The sequence below is a fragment of the Rhineura floridana genome, chromosome 3 (genome assembly GCF_030035675.1).
Source record: "Rhineura floridana isolate rRhiFlo1 chromosome 3, rRhiFlo1.hap2, whole genome shotgun sequence".
NCBI lineage: Eukaryota > Metazoa > Chordata > Lepidosauria > Squamata > Rhineuridae > Rhineura > Rhineura floridana.
In genome coordinates, this window is record NC_084482.1 from 179,896,745 (window position 1) to 179,921,570 (window position 24,826).

At 40.8% G+C, this 24,826-nt stretch overlaps 1 protein-coding gene across 21 annotated transcripts in view; it reads left to right on the forward strand.

The window, feature by feature from the left end:
* MAGI1 (membrane associated guanylate kinase, WW and PDZ domain containing 1) overlaps positions 1–24,826 on the forward strand; it is a 732,128-nt gene that overhangs the window by 581,364 nt on the left and 125,938 nt on the right. For all 21 annotated transcript variants that reach the window (XM_061618714.1, XM_061618715.1, XM_061618723.1 and 18 more), the window contains 4 exons: positions 8,609–8,718; positions 12,868–12,960; positions 16,873–17,058; positions 18,379–18,999. In XM_061618714.1, coding sequence (XP_061474698.1) covers positions 8,609–8,718; positions 12,868–12,960; positions 16,873–17,058; positions 18,379–18,999 — 1,010 coding nt within the window. The remainder of the gene's footprint in view (positions 1–8,608; positions 8,719–12,867; positions 12,961–16,872; positions 17,059–18,378; positions 19,000–24,826) is intronic.

A 24,826-nucleotide genomic window follows, 5' to 3' on the forward strand; every position in this document is an offset into this window, starting at 1 on the left:
AATCTGGAGGTCATTGGGGCATGGATGACTAGCAACTTGTGACTTTGTCAGGAAGGGTATTATTATGATGATGATGATTGTTATTGTTTCTCTTTTCCTCACAGTAGTGACTCCAAGCAATTTATCTTAAACCAAATAAAACAAACACAACCAATAAAAACATATCTATTCAAATAAAGGACATGCCTACAGACCCCTCCTCACTAAAAGAGGCCATAAATACCTCAAATCCTTCACATTAAGAGCTGGGTAAAGAGGAAAGTGTTTGCCTGCCAGCTAAAAATAGGGAAAAGATGGTGCCAGGTGTGCCTCCCCATTTCATAATTGATGAACCAGCTGCAGTTGGAGTAAGGCACCCTTTGCTACTGATGCCACCTACGCATGTAAACATAAAATCACAGAATAGTTGAGTTGGAAGGGACCTTTGAGTCTAACCCCCTGCTCAATGCAGCAATCCAAATAAAAGCAAACCCGACAAGTGGCTGTCCAGCTGCCTCTTGGATGCCTCCAGTGTTGGAGAGGCCACCACCTCCATAGGTAATTGGTCCCACTGTCATACCACTCTAACAGTTAGGAGGTTTCTCCTGATATTTAGTCAAAATCTAGCTTCATGTAACTTGAGCCCAATATTCCATATCCTGTACTCTGGGATGATTGAGAAGAGATCCTGGCCCTCCTCTGTGTGACAACCTTTCAAGTACTTGAACAGTGCTATCATATCCACCCTCATAGCTCTTCTCATAACTAAACACACCCAGTTCTTTCAGTATCTTCTCAAAGGGCTTTGTTTCCAGTCCCCTGATCATCCTTGTTGCTCTCCTCTGAACCTGTTTGTCTGCATCCTTCTTAAAGTGCGAAGTCGAGAACTGAATACAGTAATCAAGATGAGGCCTAACCAGTGCCAAATAGAAGTGAACTGGTACTTCATGCAATTTGGAAATATATATTTCTGTTAATGCAGCCTAAAATAGTATTTGCCTTTTTTGCAGCTATATCACACTGTTGGCACATATTCAGTTTATGATCAACAACAATTCCAAAATCTGTCTTGCATGTATTATTGTTGAGTGCAGTATCCCCCATCTTATAACTGTGCACTTGGTTTCTTTTTCCTAGGTATAGAACTTTGCACTTCTCCCTGTTAAATTTCATTCTGTTGTTTACAACCCAATGCTCCAGCCTATTTCCCAGGAGGGTCATAGACATTCATGACATTCAAATCCTGGCTTAATAAACATATATTTTTATTTTATAATTTATTTATTAAATTTATATGCTGGCCCAGGGCAGCAAACAAAACACTAGAAACACTCCAAAACATAGATTTTAAAATATGTTAAAACAAAACATCTTTTTTAAAAAAGCCTTAATCTTTAAAAGCAATTCCATCACAGATGCAGACTGGAATAAGGTCTCTACTTAAAAGTCTTGTTGAAAGAGGAAGGTCTTCAGTAGGTGTTGAAAAGATAACAGAGATGGCGCCTGTCTTAATATTTAAGGGGAGGGAATTCCAAAGAGTAAGTGCCACAACACTAAAGGTCCACTTCCTATGTTGTGTGGAAGAGACCTCCTGATAAGATGATATCTGCAGGTGGCCCTCACCTGCAGAGCACAGTGATCAATTTGATATATAAGGGGTAAGGCAATTTTTCACAGGTATAATTCTTTCAACAGCAGGGTGACATGCTGGCTGGCAATACTCTGCCCCAGTGAGCAGTCACAATGCCACATTTTGCTCCAGCTGCAGCTTCTGGACCAACCTCTAGGGCAGCCCCACATAGAGTGCATTACAATACTTGGCTTCATATTCTGGCTTGTTTGTAAGCCATTACTGAGTTCATACATAACAGGAAGCTATGTTTAACAGCTGAATTCTGGCTTGTTCTGCCAGTCAGTTTCTGGACAGAGCAAAGCAGCTGCAAAGATTCCATATCCCTGTGAAGCCAGGACATGATCCAGGCCAGAGAGGTGGATTCTGCTTTTCATGAGATGACATAATCCTGCTTTTTGTGTAGTAATTACAGTTCTCATCTGATAGACTGGTCTACTGATGTTTCATTATAATATTTCATTTCATTCTGTTATATCGTTGCTGCCCTGGGATAGCTTTTCAGTGTACATCAGTTAGTCAGGGAAGATATGTTGTATAATGAGATTAACATATTGAATGAGTTGTGTGAATCATAAGAACATAAGAAGAGCCTGCTGGATCAGGCCAGTGGCCCATCTAGTCCAGCATCCTGTTCTCACAGTGGCCAACCAGGTGCCTGGGGGAAGCCCGCAAGCAGGACCCGAGTGCAAGAACACTCTCCCCTCCTGAGGCTTCCGGCAACTGGTTTTCAGAAGCATGCTGCCTCTGACTAGGGTGGCACAGCACAGCCATCATGGCTAGTAGCCATTGATAGCCCTGTCCTCCATGAATTTGTCTAATCTTCTTTTAAAGCCATCCAAGCTGGTGGCCATTACTGCGTCTTGTGGGAGCAAATTCCATAGTTTAACTATGCGCTGAGTAAAGAAGTACTTCCTTTTGTCTGTCCTGAATCTTCCAACACTCAGCTTCTTTGAATGTCCACGAGTTCTAGTATTATGAGAGAGGGAGAAGAACTTTTCTCTATCCACTTTCTCAATGCCATGCATAATTTTATACACTTCTATCATGTCTCCTCTGACCCGCCTTTTCTCTAAACTAAAAAGCCCCAAATGCTGCAACCTTTCCTCATAAGGGAGTCGCTCCATCCCCTTGATCATTCTGGTTGCCCTCTTCTGAACCTTTTCCAACTCTATAATATCCTTTTTGAGATGAGGCGACCAGAACTGTACACAGTATTCCAAATGCGGCCGCACCATAGATTTATACAACGGCATTATGATATCGGCTGTTTTATTTTCAATACCTTTCCTAATTATTGCTGGCATGGAATTTGCTTTTTTCACAGCTGCCGCACACTGGGTCAACATTTTCATCGTGCTGTCCACTACAACCCCGAGGTGTCTCTCCTGGTTGGTCACCGCCAATTCAGACCCCATGAGCGTATATGTGAAATTCAGATTTTTTGCTCCAATATGCATAATTTTACACTTGTTTATATTGAATTGCATTTGCCATTTTTCCGCCCATTCACTCAGTTTGGAGAGGTCTTTTTGGAGCTCTTCGCAATCCCTTTTTGTTTTAACAACCCTGAACAATTTAGTGTCGTCAGCAAACTTGGCCACTTCACTGCTCACTCCTAATTCTAGGTCATTAATGAACAAGTTGAAAAGTACAGGTCCCAATACCGATCCTTGAGGGACTCCACTTTCTACAGCCCTCCATTGGGAGAACTGTCCGTTGATTCCTACTCTCTGCTTTCTGCTTCTTAACCAATTCCTTATCCACAAGAGGACCTCTCCTCTTATTCCATGACTGCTAAGCTTCCTCAGAAGTCTTTGGTGAGGTACCTTGTCAAACGCTTTTTGAAAGTCTAAGTACACTATGTCCACCGGATCACCTCTATCTATATGCTTGTTGACATTCTCAAAGAATTCTAATAGGTTACTGAGACAGGACTTTCCCTTACAGAAGCCATGCTGGCTCTGCTTCAGCAAGGCTTGTTCTTCTATGTGCTTAGTTAATCTAGCTTTAATAATACTTTCTACCAGTTTTCCAGGGACAGAAGTTAAGCTAACTGGCCTGTAACTTCCGGGATCCCCTCTGGATCCCTTTTTGAATATTGGCGTTACATTTGCCACTTTCCAGTCCTCAGGCACGGAGGAGGGACAAGTTACATATTTTAGTTAGCAGATCAGCAATTTCACATTTGAGTTCTTTGAGAACTCTTGGGTGGATGCCATCCAGGCCTGGTGATTTGTCAGTTTTTATATTGTCCATTAAGCCTATAACTTCCTCTCTCGTTACCACTATTTGTCTCAGTTCCTCAGAATCCCTTCCTGCAAATGTTAGTTCAGGTTCAGGGATCTGCCCTATATCTTCCACTGTGAAGACAGATGCAAAGAATTCATTTAGCATCTCTGCAATCTCCTTATCGTTCTTTAGTACACCTTTGACTCCCTTATCATCCAAGGGTCCAATCGCCTCCCTGGATGGTCTCCTGCTTTGAATGTATTTATAGAATTTTTTGTTGTTGGTTTTTATGTTCTTAGCAATGTGCTCCTCAAATTCTTTTTTAGCATCCCTTATTGTCTTCTTGCATTTCTTTTGCCAGAGTTTGTGTTCTTTTTTATTTTCTTCATTCGGACAAGACTTCCATTTTCTGAAGGAAGACTTTCTGCCTCTAAGAGCTTCCTTGACTTTGCTCGTTAACCATGCCGGCATCTTCTTGGCCCTGGCGGTACCTTTCTGATCTGCGGTATGCACTCCAGTTGAGCTTCTAACATAGTGTTTTTAAACAACTTCCAAGCATTTTCGAGTGATGTGACCCTCTGGACTTTGTTTTTCAGCTTTCTTTTTACCAATCCCCTCATTTTTGTGAAGTTTCCTCTTGTGAAGTCAAATGTGACCGTGTTGGATTTTCTTGGCAATTGGCCATTTACATGTATGTTTAATTTAATAGCACTATGGTCACTGCTCCCAATCGGTTCGACAACACTTACATCTCGCACCAGATCCCGGTCCCCACTGAGGATTAAGTCCAGGGTTGCCGTCCCTCTGGTCGGTTCCATGACCAACTGGTCTAGGGAATAGTCATTTAGAATCCATGTTTAGGATTAGAAGATTTTAAAAATTCAAGCTTTTGTCACTTCCTCCTTTAAAGCCACAGTTGATTTCTTCACTTCTACTTATCCATCCTTCAGAAATTCCTGCCTGCAAGTAGGATTGTGATATGTGTAGGAAATGTGGGTGATGAGGATAGCAATAGATATGATTAGAGCAAACCACTACACAGTATACTCATCCATCTTATTAATCTTAACTGCTTACTATTAACAGCAGACCCTCCATGATAGTGGCAATTTAAAGACATGGAGAGAGTATTCTCTCTGCACATGCATGCATGCACAGTCACTATGCATGCACACCTACACACATAACTTATATCTCATTTTCTGTCTTTTCACTCAGTTATATATACTTTTGCTGACTTTCCTGGTCTTTTCCTGCTGCTAATGAGGCCTTCTTCCTTGTTGTAAAGGGTGTTTGTAGTCTGTGTTAGCATTTGAAGAATTGCAGAGTGCAACTTAGAACTAAAATAAACATGTTCTCATCGTTGCTTCACTTCTTTATGGTTGTGAGATCTGGATGTCTTCATCTGGAAGGCTTCTATCTATTTGTCCAATAACCATTTACAATATAAAATGGTAAGACAGCATTTCTCACACAGAGGTTTTGGAAAGACATCGAAGCATTTTGGGAGGGGGGCAGACTTGTTGTCTGAATGGATGCTTCCTATATACCAGGGATGGGGAACTTTTTCAGCTTAAGGACCACATTGCATTCTAGAGAACTGTCCAGAGGTTACATGCCTGTACATGGGCAGGGCCAGAAACAAAAGTGGTTGAAACAACAGATGTGCTCAGTTGACTACATTCCAGGCATGCAAAAGCCAGAGATTTCTACACACACATCTGTCCATTCAGCAAGTAGGAGGCATTATCACAGTTCAAGGATGCATTCCAGTCAAGCAAAGACACTTGAAGAGGGTATGGTGCAGGGCCAATGAGAACTGTAACCTGGAGAGGGGTATGTGGCCTAGAGAGAGCCCAGAGGGAAAGAAAGAGAGACCTGGAGGGCTGCATTTGGTCCCCAAGTCTGAAGTTCCCAACCCTGTGCCATATACCTAAATGGTGTTCCATATTCAGTGGAATATGGGTTTTCATCCCCCACTTGAATACAAGAGCAGTCTGAAGGCCAGTCTGAAATCATGCATGATAGATACCAACATTCGGGAGCTTGCCGTGTCAGACTGACTGTGGTAAGGTCTGTCCTGTGAGGCATTATCTGTATTTGAACAATGTATACATTCTTTGAAAGAGTACATACTCCTTAAGGCTAGTACTTTGTAAGACTAGTAATATCACCATCCTTCACACTGATACCAACTCGTATGTTTGTCATACGCAAGCACATCTTCCAGTCCAAAATTGGACTTTCATCTCATATAAGATGCCATAAAAGAACTGACAGTGACTGTACATATATCCATCTGTGCATCATTGTTTAGCTGGAGGAAGTGAATAAATTTTCTCCTTCCACTTGCATCAGTGTGTATACCCGTAGCTAAACCAGTTCTGCTCATTCTTCCTTCTTACTCTGCATGGTAGATAGGACTTCTCAGAATCTGGGTCCGTTGTAGAGACCAACTTGGGAAATGGGATATAACAACGAAGTGAGGGCCCCTGAATACTGCTGAATAACCCTGTCTCCCAGATACCTTGGATAAAACGGAAGGGGTCTGGGTCACTGGATCTGGGTCGCAGAGAAGCGGCTGTTGTCAGCCTTTTAGTGACATGGAGACTGTCAGGATACAGTGAACTAGCACAAGCCCTGTTCCCAGTCACAGAGGAATTTGGGACATTTTTTTCTTTACATTTATTACACTCGTTAAATTAATATTGCTTTAATGAATGTAGCCCCCCTTCCTAATAGCTCTTTTGTTGCCGAGCTTCTATATGAGCCAAGCCAAAAGAAATCTGAGCTGCACCTTGTGAGTGTAATACTGTTGTTGGATAATAGTTTTTGTTTATATATTCTATAATTGCTACAAGGACTGCAGTCCAAAATCTGGGCATAAGTGTAAACTTTATATTGGGCTCAAAGTTTGTATTAAAGTGAATTAATGGAACTAATCCACAGACAGGTACACGGAAGCATTAGTGGAGCCCCATCTCTCAGCATTTACTTATAAGGAAACCTCTTAATCTTGGTAGCTCGAAAGCTGCTAGGTTGCCTTTGACGAGGTATTAGCAGCATTGTCTCCTCACCACAGTGAGAAGCACAGTAATATTGATGCTGCAGTTGGCTGTAGCTGATCACACAGCATCTGAGCCTGTTCCATTGTGGTGTTGCAAAGAGACTAGTGCCTGATCCTATCCACTAGTGTGCCATGATAGCAGATCCAAGCTATAAGATTTGATTAGGTTTTTGTTACTCACCCAAGCTCCTGCCAGCAGATCCCCACTCCGGGGATTTTTGCACGGTTCCATTGTTTTCAATGGAGCTATGCCAAAGATGGACAGATGTCGATTGTGTTTCTTTTTCATGGATCATCCAGGTATGAACAAGTGGTAATTTAGGAGGTATCAGTCTGCTTGTGGCAGAGGTTCTTTGAAAACAATAGGGCTATAGCGGAGAAAACAAATGAGCTCAAAAAAGATCTTGCATTTGGAACCACTGGGTTGTGTTATTTATTTATTTATTATTTGATTTATATCCCACCTTTCCTCCCAGCAGTACATTGGTATAAGTAACAAATGTGACTTATAAGCAAGATCTCTAACAGAGCAATCCAGTTTGCTGGAGGCTGGCAGGCGCAAAGCTGGTAGAGGCAGAGTTGGCAGAAGGGGCAGCCACATCCAGCTGCCACTCAGAGGCCTCTTGGAGCAGAGGGTGCTGGCTGCGCCTACAGGACATGGTGGAAGGAAGCAAAAGACATCTTTCCTTCCGCCACCTGTTTTACCAGTGTACCAGCTACTGCAGTGCAGGGATTATGGGAGGGAGCCGAATGGGACCTGGATGTTGCATAAGCCCTTCCCCCTCGGCCTCTCCTCTGACGCGCCCCCAGAACACCCCTTTTGCAAGTCTTCTGCCAACTCCCCTTATGCCAGGCTGGGCTTCCCTGGTGGCTGAGCCAGGAATGAGGGACTTATGTCAGCGTAGCCTGGTTGAGCCGGGGCTCATCCAAAGGTCTGCCTTATCCAACTTGCCTCAGCCCATCATAAACAGCAGTTGGATTGCACCCTAAGCGATTGTAGCAAGACTACTAATGGTTCAAAGATTCATGATATAATAGGGTTACTTTCTGTTCTTTAACTTTTTCACAGGTGTTTTCAGTTTTTGGCCAGCCGTCCTTTATTTATGTGGCTGGGTTTGGAGGCCCCATATGCCAGTTTTTGGAGATTTCTGCTAGGTTTATTAACTTGCAACATTAGTGTCTGTGGCTTGTATGTGGCCTTTTGTTTAAGCCTCTCTAGTTGCTTTTTCAACTTTTATTCTGGAGCATTATAAGTAGCTTGCATGTACTATGATGATATTTGCATGATGTTCAGATCTTAGAAGTTTTGCCGCCCTGTTAAACTCCACTGAACCAAACAATGGCTGCATATTTGAGAATCTGATTACTGTCTTGCATGGACCCTTGCATAATCCCTTCTGCCTTAATCTCATTGTTAGCAGATAATAATAATAAATTTTATTTTTCAGTCGCCTATCTGTCCGGGTTAGGGACACTCTAGGAGACGTACAACAATTAAAACAGTGTATAGATACAAGACTACTTTGGAGTATTTGAAAGAATTAGCCATACCTCTTCAAGATGCCATGCCAGATAAAATGCTGTGAGCATTTGTTTCCTTAGATCGTCATTTGACTTATTTTTTTGTTAGAGATAACTTTGAAATTGGTTAACATTTTTGCTACCCACCCCATCATTTCCTAATGATCTTTCTTTTTTAGCCATATCAACCGTAAAACACAATATGAAAACCCGGTTTTGGAAGCTAAACGGAAAAAACAGCTTGAGCAACAGCAGCAGCAGCAACAACCACCACCACAACCAGCAGAAGGTTGGCATCTACTCTGCAAAATTGTCAGGGCTGAAATATTTGCTAAACACCACATGTAGCTCCTTAAGGTTTAGCATTGTTTGATCATTTAATTCCTTGCTGGGCCCAGCTGCCCTCCCATACAGCGATAGGAGCACTTGATAACAATACGTGAACAGAAATATATTAATATTGATTAAGAATCCTGGTCCACAGAAACTAGTCCAAATTAAAAACTCCCTTATCTCTATTACAAAAGATACTCCAGCTGTGGGGAGTCCCCATGGAGAGTCCTGCAAGTTGTGATTTAGCCATCAAGAATAACTTTCTGAGGGTGTCTTTACACTATGATCTGGCCCAAAGGTAGCTTAGCAGGAATGTGCAAAAGTGCAGGTTCCCGGAGATACAAACCACAGGCTGTCACCAACGTTTGCCACTCATCTTTTGTTTAGGGAAGGCAAACCATGAGCCTGGGTTTAGACATAATGCTAAGCCAAACCATGATTTGGTCCCAGGTAGCAGGGCCGTGGCACCAGGAGTGGTGGAAAATGCAGCAGCTGCAAACTTTGCTGTGGGAACCCCCATGCTTGCTCCTTCACTCCAAGCCATACTTTGGCAAACTGAGCTGGCATATTTAGGTTATCTCTATACTGATTTGCTGGGTTAGGGTGCATATTAGAATACAGAACATTTGTGAGTGGACACAGATGGTTCAGATGTCCTTTTTATTTGAATGCATGCATGCTCCAAACTGATAAGTATTAGTGCAAGACCCAATGACAAAATTGCATGCATTAGAAAATAGAATAAGCACAGGAAGCTGTCATTGTAAATTGTTGGTCTTCCCTTCAGTTTCTATGGATGAGAAAAAAACTTACCTAGTTTCACAGGATGAGGCTGTGTTCACTATACAAACCTGTAAACAGTTTAAGAGGAAAAGCTAATAAGTACAACTACTTTGTAGGACATTGTTGTTGTTATATGCCTTCAAGTTGTTTACAACTTATAGCAAGTTGCTAAGGAATTCTAAGAAACCCTCAAATCAGTGAAGTTTTGAAAGGTTCTGTCCACCATTTTTATTCGAAATGGAGTCCAGTTTATCCAAACATAGATTAAAACTTACTCCTTGATCTCGAGGACCATCATGAAAAATTTGGTTAAATTCAGTGAAGATTTGAAAGGTTCAGTCTGCCGTTTTTATTCTAAATGGCATCCAATTTATCCAAACAGATGAAAACCTGTTTTGTGATTTCAGGAGCCATCATGCTAAATATAGTTAACATATCTTAAGAGGCATCCAAATGCACGTAAAACAGACAAACGGCTTTCCAAAATATATAGGACATTTCAAGGAAGAGGGCTATTCCAACGTTAATTTGAGTGTAAGGAAGGCATTCTCTCGTATGTGAACTTTAATATCAATATTCAATAGTCCAAAGTGGCATATACATAAAGGAAACAAACCCTTCTGTCTGAATTATGCACACATGGAAATGTGACAGCTGGCTAAAGCCCTGTGAGTGGAAGGAAATGAGCCCAGTGGTAGAGCATATGTTTGCATGCAGGAAGTCCAGGTTCAATCGTTGGCATTTCCAGACTTTTTGTTTTGTTTTAAGGTAGAAAGATCTCTGCCAGAGAGCTTGGAGAGTAGCTCCCAGTCAGAGTAGGTAGCACTGGGCTAAGGGGCAGGTTTATGGTATGTGGGCCCCTGTGCACAGCCCTTTTTTGGGAGGCCCAATTTATACTTCTTCACTATTAAATTATTAAACAGCCTCTACACTTTAATCAGAGAATAGGAGAAATGAAGAGTGGAAACTATGCACCAAACGTAAATATGAAAATTCAATCATGGCAATTCATTGTTTGTAGTCTTGTTTCAAAAGTACCCTCTCAGTTAATGATATATACTAATAACGTGGGGGGAGGCTCAGCCAGACAGGGCTCTACTTGATTCATTCATTCATTCATTTATTATTTGATTTATATCCTGCCCTTCCTCTCAGCAGGAGCCCAGGGCGGCAATTGCATACTTTTGTGCATATAGCACGCACCTATAAATCTGCCCCTGGCTGGGCTAGATGAACCAGTGCTTTATCTCTGTATGAGACAATTTCATAACTATAAATGTTCATAAATGAATTTAAACTGTAATCAACTTAGTTGAACTTAGGTTGAGTTAGATTAATTTATCTGGTGATTTCAGTGGGAGCTAAATTTAACTGCCTCAATTCAGCTGAATATAACTACTTAGCTGCATTCATTATACTAAAACAACAGCAACAATACCTATTTCCTTTAAAAGTTATCCGAAAACAGGAGGACATGTACAGGACCAGACTTGGATGAGTTGTTGTAGGAAGAAAAAGTTACAGAGGAATATCAAGAATCCTTTTCACTGCATGTGTAATATGGTCAAGGGAGAGCTCTAAAGATTTTGATTCAACATGATAAAGGATCTCTAAGATATATAGGTCCCGAAATGTTTAGCCTTTCATAAGTTCAAAACAAAGCATCTTAACTTGGTGTAATATATTCTCCAGTTACCTATGAGCTGCCAAAGTTATGCCAACTAAAGCTTCCAAACAGTTGTCAAGGTCAGCCCTGCACAGAGTATAATGCAATAATCTAGCCTCAAATTACAAAGGTAAGAATGAACGTTCCTAGCTTGGACACTGTTCTCACATTATCCTTGTAATATGAAAATGTGAGGAATTCCGCTTCTTGTAATTCCATGTGTCAATACAGGTAGTGAGAAAGCTGGGAGTCTCTCACAGAATTAAGAACATAAGGAAAGCCTACTGGATCAGGCCAGTGGCCCAGATAGCTATGACAAGCCCACAAGTAGGATCTGAGTGCAACAGCACTCTTTCCTCCTGCAGTTTGCAGCAGCTGGTATTCACACACATTGCTGAGTATGTGTGCTGCTCTGGGATATAATATTATGAAAGGAGGTATTCTAAACACACACGCACACACACACAGAGAGAGCTTGCAAATGAGTGGAGCAGCTTCCGCAGGACAGCTTATCCTTTTCTTCCATCTGACTACCATGGCTTGCCTGGATGAAGAGTCAGATGGTGTAGGTGCGGTACAACTGGATAGTCTAGCTGTTGTGGAACCTATTCTTTACCTGCCCATCTGTATAGGCAGTGCCAGTGATAAGAAAATGTGAAAGTACTGATGCCCTTCATCTGGAAGCTGCTCGGTTCTGCTTTGGCCAAGAGCTGTTGAGGTTTGCTTCTGAAATGGTTCTGTCTTCTTGGAGGAGAAACCCCTAGTTCTCCCCACCTGAAAGATGTAGGCAGAAGAATGGCATAGGCAGCAAAAAAGCTTGATTCCATGCATTCCTTCATTATGGCTTAATGGGTGAATTGTATCTAAGCCAAGCAGCATTAAGTGCCTCTACTTTTGTTATAATTATTGTTTATTTCATTTATTTAAACATGTATACCCTTCCCTACCACTCAGGACATTTTAGAAGATTTAAAATGACAATTTCATCAAAATAAGCATTATATAAACCAATCGGGCAAGGAGATTGGAACAGCTGTTAAAAACAAGCATAGCAACATTATCTGCCACATACAGCAAAAGCTCATTCTCCTCCATAGATTTTCTGACTTGCAAAATAAATGAAGGTCTAATTAAAGGCATGGCAACTTCTGATGGGAGAACAACCTGCTGCATACTGTGAAATGCTGTGTGACCCTACAACAACATAAGGTGCAGTTAATATATTGACTGTATCTGTCTGTCCCCTGTGACTACTAAGATTAATTCACTGATCAGACATTGCCTGTCATTTTTCACATTCCCAACATATACTTGGTTAATCGTGCTATGTATCCTTTAGCAGGGTAGGCAGTTTGTTTGGGCAGGGATGGGAAACCTGTGGTTTTCCACATGTTGTTGGAATACAACTTCCATCATCCCTGGCCATTGGCCATGTTGGCTGGGTCTGACTGAATCCAACAAAATCTGGTTTGGGGAGGTGGATAACGTTTTCCTAACTCTGAGAGACTCCATTGTGATGAGTTTTCTTTGGAATGCCAGAGAAAGGTGACTAGACAATTGAGACTGACTATGGTCAGCATGTAGATTCCCTCCTGATTACAGATTTCCCCTTGGTCTCAACAGAGTGAAAGTAAACAAACATATCTTTTTCCTCAGAATGGACAGCAGAGCATCCCCCTCTTGCACCTCCTGCTATTCCAAATCATGCTCCCAACAACCAGGAGACAGTTCGAGATGCTCCAGTACAAGGTAAGTTGCTATAAGACATAATTCTCTCCTACATTTTAAAAAAAGGAGTTGTATTCAACATAGGGCTTAGTAGATCATTCCATCATTACAAGGATTTTCCCTTGTGCAACAAAACAATCTCCCCCTCACTTCCCCCTGCACACACCCCTAAATCTGTTCTGGGGGTGTTCCCCCAACCCTCTGCAGCAGATTTGGGGACAACACAGGGCAAGCATGGGGGGAGGCCTATATAATCAGGGTTCAAGTTTGCTCATTGCTCTTTAGCAACCCAGTGGGACAGAGCAAACCAAGATCAGTGATAAAAGACCACAGACTCAGTGTTGTAACTGAAACAAAGAGGATGGAGAATTTTAAGGGTGGCCATATGCACAGAGATCTGTCCTGGAATAAGATGGAGAATTTCAAGAGGCCATTTCCACAGAGCTCCATCTTGGAGCTGTCTGCCTGCTCACAATCAGAAGCAAGAAGCTAGACTAAACAGATCTGATCCAGCAAGGCTGCTCTAATGTTCTCTGGGTGATACTGAGTATATTTATCTATTGTCACCCTGTTTTAGATTATTCACTTAATAGTACAATAAGAAGGCATTTAATGTGTCTCTGCCTGTGATCAATAAAGAGCAAACATCTTTTTAATGTTTAGGTAGGTTAGGGTACAAAATTGTTAAAAGACCTGCTTCCATCCCAGTTTTTTTCAGTGGGGCTTCAGCATCATTAATATGTGCTTGATTGAAGCCATGGTTCTTTTCCTGAGTGATTTTGGTGCCAAAAAAGAAACATTTCCATACCTTAGAAAGTGCTGTGTCTGAACACAAATTGTGTGGGGCACTTTTGCTAAAAAGACTGCTTCGATATTGCTGTCCATTCAAAACATACAAGTGCTTTCTAATGGTAAATAGATAACCATGCATTAATGAAAAGTGCCAACACATGTGGTTGTACAAATAAGCCCTTTATGTCTCACACCTACAAATCTTGGAACTGATTTACTACCTGTCCTGAGGTTCCTTTTTTCACATTGGATAGAATTATCCATTGTGTGAGAAACAGGATATGAAACTGGTAGCTCACATAAAAGCAACTTCTGTACACTTGTCTTTCAGAGCATTCAGCACACTTGTCAAATGTGTTTTAGGACACGTTGAGTCATCATCACAGCGTGTGATGATCTCATTCAGAAAACTAGTTCAACATGTGCCAGTCCATGAAAAATGTGTTGATTTCAGCCCATTAAAAGAGTCTTTGTGTGAACTGGGGCCTAAGTTGCAAGGACTTCATACTAACACAATAAAGAAAATGAAGATAGGTTGAAATAGTATTAAAATAGATGTGGCTTTCAGTGTATTGTAGCTATTTATTATTTTATTTTTAAAATTATTGCTTGTCTGCAAAGAGGTAAATTGTAAAATTGCTAATGAATTTAAGTGAATACATAACTATCTTTTCTTCAGATATTCCCCGTGGCATACTCATTTCCTCGCTTGCAATTTTATACTTTCAAAAATCCATTCAGGCTGAAAAATAATTAGCCCCACTTAAAGCTTCAGTGTTCTGTGTCACCCTTGAGAGTCATTATGCATCACCTTGTCATCCTGGCTGGTGTTTGCAAACAACTATTTTTATAAATACTGAATTCACCCTTGAATTGTTGAAAAGTATGCATATTGCCATGCATAAGTCTTCTGTCAGCTTCAATTCCATAGCTACCCTATGGGAAATACCTATCAATTATGCCTAGTCTTATATTTTATATTAATTCATTTGTTACTACATTTATATCACATCTTTCCTCCAATGGGCTCAGGGTGGTATACATGGTTCTCCTCCCTCTCTCTGTGAAGTAGGTTAGGCTGAGAGACTATGACTGGCCCAAGATCACCCAGTAAGCTTCAAGGCCAAGTGGGGATTTGAATCCTTGTCTCCCAGGTCCTAGTACAACAGTCTAACCATTACATCACACTGGCTGTCTTGAATACTCTCAGCATGTGCAATTTCAGATTTTAAACTCACTTAACTCAATGTTTTTGCTCACTTCCTGCCTTGTTTATTTCTTTGTTGCATTTATATTCCACCTTTTCCCCAAATAGCTCAAGATGATGAACATGGTTCTCCCCCTCCCAATTTTATCCTCACAACAATCCTGTGAGGTAGGTTAGACTAAGAGATGATGACTGGCCCGAGGTTACCCAGTGAGCTTCATGGCTGGGTGGGGATTTGACCCAGAGCTCCAATATTTATTTATTTATTTATTTAATTACATTTCTAAACCGCCCTATAGCAACAAGCTCTCAGGGCGGTGTACAACAAGATAAAACCACAATTAAAATACAAGCAAGTGTATCCTAGTCTGACACTCCAAACACTATGCCACACTGGCTCTCATTTTCCATGAATTCCTCAGATCAATGCCAACATACATTATTTGTGGTTTGTTGGTCCCTTCTCTGCATTTCACCTATGATTATTTCCAAGCAGTGTGTGCTTGGATTCCCTTCTCAGTTTTCATCTGATATGATGTGCTCAGTTTAAGCTGTACAAAAACCAAAACCGTTCATCTGTCTTGATACTTCCATGAGACTGTGGCCTATAACGCAATGGCTCGAAGGCTAGTGTCATAATCTTTTGTTATTGATGTTGGAGGCATGGGTGTGGATGCGATTAAAGAGAAAAGGGCGCTGTGGTTCAGTGTCAGAGCACATGTATAAGGTCCTGTGTTGAATCTCTAGCACATGAAGTGATATCAGGAAATAGTGTGGGCTTCCCATAGGCATCTGCTTGGTCATCGTGTGGACAGAATGATGGACCAGATGGGCCATTGGCATGATCCAACAGGCTCTTTTTATGTTCTTAAATATCTCTGCTCAAGGCATTAATGAGCTGCTCTAAGATAATACTGAGTCTGATGGACCTGCGGTCTGACTTGGTATCGGGCAGCTTCATATGTTCATAAGGCAACTGCATGGAACAACTATAATAAGTAGACCATCACTTCTGCCATATTTTTACATCTGCCACAGCTATCAATCTATGAAAAAGGTAAAAAGGATGTACACATCCACACACACACACCTCTCTATTTGTATCTGTGTAAGTATTACCACCTCCAAGACGTTTCACTATTTTTTTATAGTTATATATAAGTAATAGAAGACATAATAGACACACATTGCAATAAAACCAGAAAAACTTTTAAAGCAGCACTCATCACCACACTGAGCAAAGCCAAGATTTGGCTTAGCATGTTGTCCAAACTCAGACTCATGGTTAGGATCTCTGTAGACTGACTTCCCATGAGCTGTAACCAAGAGCAAACCTTGGTTACAGCTAGTGTTTAGTCTCTTTGAAGAAATTAACCATGAGCCCTGGTTCAAATGACACACTAAGCCAAACTTTGGCATAGCTCACCATGGCATCAAAAAGGACCAGGGAGGAGCATAGTGGCATAAGCTCCTCTCAGGAAATCTGTACACTTGTATGTTTGCCTTAACTGTGATGTGTGAACCAGGCCTTTGAGAAGAGCTAGCTGTAGTTAATAATAAAACTTATATTGCTTTCTTTAAAAAAACCCAAAATGCATTACAGTGGAAGCTGATTTGCATCACTGCCCATTATCTTCCTATTGGATTGAATGTTACTGCATTAATCGACATAATGGTTCCAACCAAGGAGAGATGGTCACGGTGACGCATTTTAATTGAGCCTGCGTGTTGCATTGGTTATACTCCATCTTTTGAACTTCCTGGGAGTTTCCAACAGACTTGAAAAGGGAAGCGCTGTAAAGTTTTAAAGCTTGCTCATCCTTAGAAGTTATTTCGTTATGTTGCTGCGAGAGGTTAAGAAAGTGGAGAGGTCTGTGCATGCTTTTTTTTCTTTCCTTCCTTGGCATATTTATAAACTTCTGAAACCTCCACAGCAGGAAAACCATTTTTCACACGGAATCCATCTGAACTGAAAGGAAAGTTCATTCACACCAAACTGAGGAAAAGCACCAGGGGTTTTGGTTTCACTGTTGTCGGTGGGGATGAACCAGATGAATTTCTTCAGATAAAGAGTTTGGTGCTTGATGGCCCTGCAGCTCTGGATGGCAAAATGGAAACAGGTAGCTCTATCAACCTGGCTAAAAAATGCTCAGTGCTTTGCTATATAAGAATCTTGGGTAGCCAGTGTGGTCCAGTGAGCAGAAGAATTTGGGCATTTAGACCTTGACGATCTGAGATCAGATGCAAGATAAAACATAGATTTGGGAGTTTGCCATGACCTCCGTCTATAAAACAAGGCTAATAAGACTTCCCTCTGTGTTAAGTATTTTAACGAACTCAAAAGTGTGCTATAATTGTTTGGCCACTTATCAATGACACTGTGGTGCACAGCAGAATAAGTGGACTTGCATCCTCCTGCTCCAAAAGAAGGAAAGGCAGGATGTATAAATAAATAAAAACAAAATGCTATATATCAGTATTTCTTTATTTCTTTCTTAATGTGCAGATTAAAAATACAAAATACTTTTTCCATACTCATTATAGCTAAAACTACCAATGAGCCATGATGTTTTTTTAAAAACAACTGAAGAAATTCTAATCAGTTAACACTTAATAGCAGATAGGTCTGCTGCAGTCATCTGAGACCCAACCAGTTTGTTCCACTAATTAAGAGAAAGGTTCTACTTCCATTTAAAGGTATTTATTTTTCACTAAGTTGGTCTGCATGACCATCTCTGCAAGTGCACGTCTTCTGTAAAAGTTACATTAATGTGGGGATGTTTAATGATTTTCATCTTGAAGAAAATTTACAGTCAATATTTCATCCAGCTTCACCTTCATTTTGTGTGGTGTGCTATTATTGTTTCCACTTTACAGATGGGAAACAAAGGATTCAAAGAAGTAACTTGTCCTTGGAGATCCAATGATTCCACTACTAGCAGTTTTGAATCCAGGTCCAGCCCCAAAATTCTGTCCACTAGACCACACTGGCTTAGTTGTCATTTGTACAAAATTCTTTTTTTATTTTCATCTGCTTTTCCTGTTCTTATTTTCTTCATAAACCAGCTGCATAGTGGAATGCAAGTGTAGTCATTTGACAGCAGGATGACAATTACTATTAAATGGACAATTTATGTATGCCTGTGTTTCTATGTATACACATACATATATATCCAAAGACATATACACTTGATTCTGTATGCCCCAAAGATTTGCACTTTTCTCAAATAGCTGCCACCCACAACACAAGGTAAAAATGTGACTTGAAAGAAGGGTTTTTGAGACATAGCTTGTGATATGGTGAGGGGTATCTGAGTGTTTGCTGGTCAATTTTTTTTAAAAAAAATCTTACTGGATATACACTTGACTGAATCATGATATGCTGAAGCAACAGGCTTGAACGTATGAACTCACAGACTTTTCAACAATTTGTTCCATAGGGGATGTTATTGTCAGTGTGAATGACACATGTGTGCTGGGCCACACACATGCTCAAGTTGTCAAAATCTTCCAGTCAATTCCCATCGGTGCCAGCGTGGATCTAGAACTCTGCCGAGGCTATCCTCTGCCTTTTGACCCAGATGATCCCAACACAAGCCTGGTAACATCTGTGGCCATTTTGGATAAAGAACCAATAATTGTGAATGGACAAGAAAACTATGACTCTCCAGCAAGCCACGGTAGTAAAACAGGGAAAGTAAATGGGATGAAGGAGCCCAGGCCCAGCAGTCCCGCTGAGGTTTCTTCAAATGGATCCCATGGCTACCCTAATGACACCGTCTCTTTGGCTTCTTCTATAGCAACGCAACCTGAACTCATAACTGTACATATAATTAAAGGGCCCATGGGCTTTGGCTTTACTATAGCAGACAGTCCTGGGGGTGGGGGACAGAGAGTGAAGCAAATTGTTGACAGCCCAAGGTGCCGAGGCCTAAAAGAAGGGGATCTTATAGTTGAAGTCAACAAGAAGAATGTCCAGAATCTAACTCATAACCAAGTTGTGGATATGCTGATCGAATGTCCTAAAGGAAGTGAGGTGACATTGCTTGTGCAGCGAGGAGGTAGGTCTGATATGTTTTTCTTTTAACACCAAGCAGTGTAACAGCCTTCCTCAGCCTGGTGCCATCCAGATGATGTTGGGCTTCAGATTCCATCACCCCCAGCTGGCATGGCCACTGGTCAGGGAAGATGGGTGTTGTAGTCCAACACCACCTGAAGGGCACCAGATTGGAGAAGCCTGACTTAAATGCATGTTTAAATACACACAGCCATCTAAATTTGCTGAAAATTGAAAACCATTTGCTTTTAATTTGAATTATTGTTTTGAATAACACTAAAAATATACCAACAATGTGTTCTCAGTGTTTTAACTTTATTTTGGGTATGGAAGAGATCAAAATAATTATAATTTAGCACTGTTTGAGAAGTGTTTACTTGCTGAAAATGGAATAGTCTAACAAGCCTGATATTGAAATTCTTCATTATATACTGTAAGCCTGGTGTGTTGAATTTTTTTATGTATCTGCATTAGAAAAAGAAAATGGAACATAGTATTGATCTTCCCAGAAATAACATAGCAAACAGCATGTTTGACATTTAAACTTGCTCATTATGTATCCTGAATATAATGAGATGGTCTGATAAGAAACTTCAGGTATTCAGTTTTAACGAGAAACTAAAATGATGAGTTAGCTGATACCCCCTCCCCTCGCTCCAGCCTATTAATCCATCTAATTTCTGTCTTATATTTTGATACCATTTCAGTTGATCGTCTTATTTTAGAACCATAGGAAAGGAACTGCTATGACCTTATTTGAGTTGCCATGCTCAACTTTTTTCTACCCAAATAAAGTTGTCTTGACATTTGGTACCTAATTCCACTGCCATCCACTGCATGGTCCCACACTTTGCTGGGTGAAGTGGGGGCTAACAGTCTCTGGTCTACATCTAGCTTTTCTACAATACGCTTCAGAACCTGCCTGAAAGAAACTCTGTCTGCATTCCTATGGTCGTAGCTATGCATCTTGTACCTGCACATGGCCCCTTTGCTCCCACTTCTTTGCACAAGCAGGAAACAAACCAGGAAGCTGCAGTTAAACTTAATGTTGGTTTCCAAATCCGGGCTTGTTGGGAAGCCATTAGCCATATTTTTTGAGTCTGCATGTCACAGGAATCTATGGTTCTGTGACTTTTTGTTTTGTTTCCCCATACACATGAAGGCAAGTATGAATGCATGAAGCCTATGCATAGCCTTGCTAATTAAGCTAAGATTTACTGTGCAAATCTTTGTTGCCATATTGGCCATGCCACAAGACCAGCTCCTACAGACTTGCTACACCAAACTGTCTGCTGTCTTGGCTCCATCCCCCTTTAAGAAACCTCTCCAACCACTTCATTTCCCCCCAACATCAAGGCAAGTAGCATGCCTCCACAGCTGCAGTTATTTTCTTTCTTTCTTTCCTATCTTCCCTGTGTCTCCATTTCTCTGCCACACCGCTTCTATCTCTGTAGTGGGATTTCCCAACTCAGTTGTATGCTAGGTAAGTTGTATGTACTTGCTCGTGTTCTTCCATAGATCATCCCACACCCTATGGTATACACAATGTATAACTTTTGTTGCTGAACCTGAATAGCTCAGAGACATTAGTCCGCACAGTAAAGGCATCAGATCTAGAAGACATCAGGAGAGCTGACACTTCACAAGTACAGACTACAAAAAACAGCAGTAATGACCTGCACCATTTCAGTTTTCTGGAGTTTTTGATGATACAATAACTTAAGAATATCGTATGGGGGTACTATGGTTGGTGCATGAACAATATGGGCTGGAAGCCACCTTATGATGACTCAGTTCCAAAATGGGGAGAGTTTATTATTACATATTTTATGAATGCTCATGGTATCTACCTATCTTTTTTTTGCTTGTATTGTTGTTGTTGTTGTTGAACTTATATACCATTTTTGTCACAATTGACAAAGCGGTTTACATACAAATAAATAAGACATCATGACAAATTGCAAATCAAACCACAATTAACATAATTAAATATCAACCAACATCAATACTAAAATATAACACCATAGTATATTTCCACAGAGGGACTGCCACAGAGAATGCCCTCTTCCAGGCCACCCCCCACAAATGTCTGAAGGCTGTGAAACTACCAAGAGGGTGCCGCCTGATGATCTTAACACCCAAGAGGGTCTGCAGGGAAGGAGTCTTTAAGTTATGCTTCTAACTCTACTATTCTATGATTCTATATCAACAATATCAATTACAATACTAAAAAAATCAATACTCTAAAACAATTGAACCAAAACCACAAACAGCTAGCGAAAATGGTACATTTCCCTCAAACAAACTCTGAACAACAACGTGGCCATCCGTGCCTCCAGAAGGCTGGTATACCTTTTGCTATCATCATTTTCATCAACATCATTAAATCTGAACTTACTGCTTCTGTATGAGGACAGGCTGGAGACAGTTGGCACCTAGAATATGATTTGGCATAGCATCATGATGCCCATTGAGTCTGGGCTAACTAGAAGAATAGACGATTATATGCAGAAATTCACATACATACAAACCCCCACCCAACCTGTATCCAAAGTTTTAATAGTATTCTTCTGTTTTCTAGAATTCCTTTATTGTGCCTCATGTACCTCTTAGTAGTTGTATAGAAAAAGAAATGTTGACTCATGCAGCTCATTCCTGTAGAGACGAGATTGGTTTCACCTTCTGAAATGCCCTCTTCTACGCAACTGTTTTAAGTTACAAAGCCCTCTTCTTTTTACAACTTATTTCCTGCTTACTGTTGCCTGTTCCTTTAGCAGAGGCAGATGCCTCCATTTTCTGTTTCACTATTTGTAATTTTGCCTTGCTTTCAAAGAATGTGTGTAGTTCCCAGTTTATGATCAAACTTTTTCCCTGTCTCTCTTGAAGAAGATGACTCTGCGGTTGCATTTCCCTCCTTCTCCCTCTGGTGTCCACTGAAGAGAATGCTAAGGAGAGACGCCTTGCTGTCAGGCCTTTATTTTATTAATATGCTGTTTGTGTTCATTCGGGCTTCAGCAGCATCCTCTGATGTGGCCACAAAAGGCTGGTATACAGAGCTGTTGAAAGGATTTATCAGCAGTGGTTACTAATCAGGCAGAAAAAATATCCAAAAGAGATGCGTAATATATTGAAAAGCTCAGCCAGCTCCAAGCCACCACTAGTGCCCTCATGATGATTATGCCTAATGGTTAAAATGCAAGGCACATAGCCAGTGAGAGAACAGCCCGTAAAATATTTACTATAATGTATCTTCATCTGGAGGTCTGACTTCTAGTAATTAGATCACTTGTGCCCACAGACCTTTTGTTAAGGAACGGGTCGGTGGTAAATGAAGGAGATCTATGAGAAAAAGCATGCTGTAAAAATAAAACCCTATGACCCACAATATTGTTGTGTAGGCTCTTTCAAAGTTACTCATAAAATAAGGTTTGATTCATACTTTGCAGTAAACATGATAAGCTTGAAAACAGAACTATGTGGGTGCTGTTTTGGGTAAAGCAATTTCCTATGTTGTTTGTCTGATGTCAGCAATGCTGTTATATTTCCAGAAAAACAAGGGGCTGAAATGTGTGACTGAAATTTTATTGAACCACAGAGCTCGCTCCTTCATACCAAGAGCAATCATGTAATAATGTTTTGAAGTATCTGACACATCAATATTGTAATGTATGAATCAGGCAATTGGAAGAAGGGTTGTGTGTTTGATGGTTCAGGTATTACTGCTGGGATGGACAGCCTATGTCCCTCCAGATGTGGTTGGACTCCCTGACTATTGGTCATGCTGGCTTAGGTAGATGAGAGTTGGAGTCCAGTAATATCTGGAGGGCCACACAGGTTTCTCCACCCCTGCATTACAAACTATCCAGCACCTTCAACACTTGCTGAACTTCAGGACAACTCAAGGACAACTCAAGGAGTTTTAACTTCTGTTTCTGCATGCAATTTCCTTAGGATGCTTGCAGACTTCTGCTGAAAGATAAGTTGTAAAGTGTATCCATTTGGGAAAGATTGCAACCCAACATGGAGCACTGTTAGAGTGAGATGTAGGCATGGCACAAATGCAAGTATTGTGTGTTCCTTGTGTAGCAGTGTTTTGGAATTTATAGGGTTTGGAATTTATAGAGTCACAGGGTTTGGTTTAGTTAACTGAAATCATTGTTCTTGACTGACTACAGCCTTGGTCAGAATATGGCCATAAACCTTCATAAGGTAATGTGGAAGAAGAATTCTGTGTGTCCTCTTCCCCTGCCCCACATCACCCCTGGTTTTCTGTTTTGCTTGGGGTTAAGTTGCAACCAAAGGTAGCAGATATCTTAGAGCGCCTTTAATGACAACCTTTCACAGGAAAAAAAATGGGTTCACTTCTGTTGGAAATTCTGCAATTTATTAACTGCATGATAATAGAGTCATGAAAAAATATGCCATGCACAAACTCACCTTGTTTATAGCAATGTGCGAACCTCCATAATTGCTGTTACAATTATGTAACAACAATTATTACAATTATACAACAACATAGTAAATTAATGAATAAATAAAACATTCTGTGTATGTATTATTAATTTAGGGGTTTTATTTATAATTGCTAGCCCCTAGATAAGTGACATCATGTGACATAATCATGAAACCAAGTCCTAATGAGGGCAGTGCTTCCTGCCCTCCCTTTTGAGCCTTATGGGAAACAAATGACACTCACCAATAAGTTTGCTTCCATAGTTCACTTCTCCAGAGTCATATCCTGCAAAACAAGATGGTATAGTTAGTAAGACCATTTCAGCCCAGCTGTAAATTTGCTGCACATACACGCATCTGCATTTGTCATGTAGGTTGCATATCAATTCTAACATGGAAATCCTTTCTCCATAGGCATTCTGAACAGCTTTCAGGCACTCACTTCCCCACTCTTTTCCCCTGCAACATCCTTTCTCTATAACATCAAGTAGTCACAGGTGATGTGACATGCAACCGCTCATCCACGCCTGCTTCATCAGCTGCTCCGACATGAATCTATTAGCTGCATAGGATATGTGTGGGAGGAGGCAGCTAGATTGAGTCTCCTCCCACTTGGCAGGCAATTGGTGCTGTTGGAACAGGCAACATGTTTATTGGCTGATGCATCCTGAGTACTGAGGGAGGATCACTACCTACCATCATTCCCAAGCACCACCATTTTGAGCTGATGAAGAGGAGATTCTAGATATGAATCTCTGTTGCCATTCACATCATTCCTACTGAAATGGGAGCAAATATAAATATTACTAATATTTAAGAAGTTGCTTATGTGACGCAGTCACCATCACCGCTAAGACAAAAGCCAGTTTGCTGATTCATATATCATTGCAGACTCTCTGTAATTGTTTATCTTTAAATTTCAAATATCTCCTACCATTTCCTAAGGTTGCACAGTTGGTATGAAGTTTGGAATGCTGGGGAGGCTGATGCAGAAAATTAGGCAAATAGGCAATTAGTATAATTGAGATTGAAAAATAATTTTAACCCGCAGGGAATATGATGAAAATAAATTCCGTTGCATTTACATAACACTGTTGTTGTACAACATGTGCAAAATTCAGGCATGCAGCTGTTAGACGGTTCTGATGGCAGTTCATTAGTTAAAAGTCGCAGGAAACAGGTTTTCTAGTGAGAAGTCAATCAGATGTTTTCAATAGACGCTTGAAAGGTGGCTCAAGCTGGCCCTGTTTCTGTTGGTTAAAAAAGAAAGATAAACACCAGGTATTTGCTGACAAATTTCATAGGGTCAGCTGTGTTAAATCTTTGTCAAAAACAACAACAGAGTTTTGTCACACCTTAATCTGATGTATTGTGATATA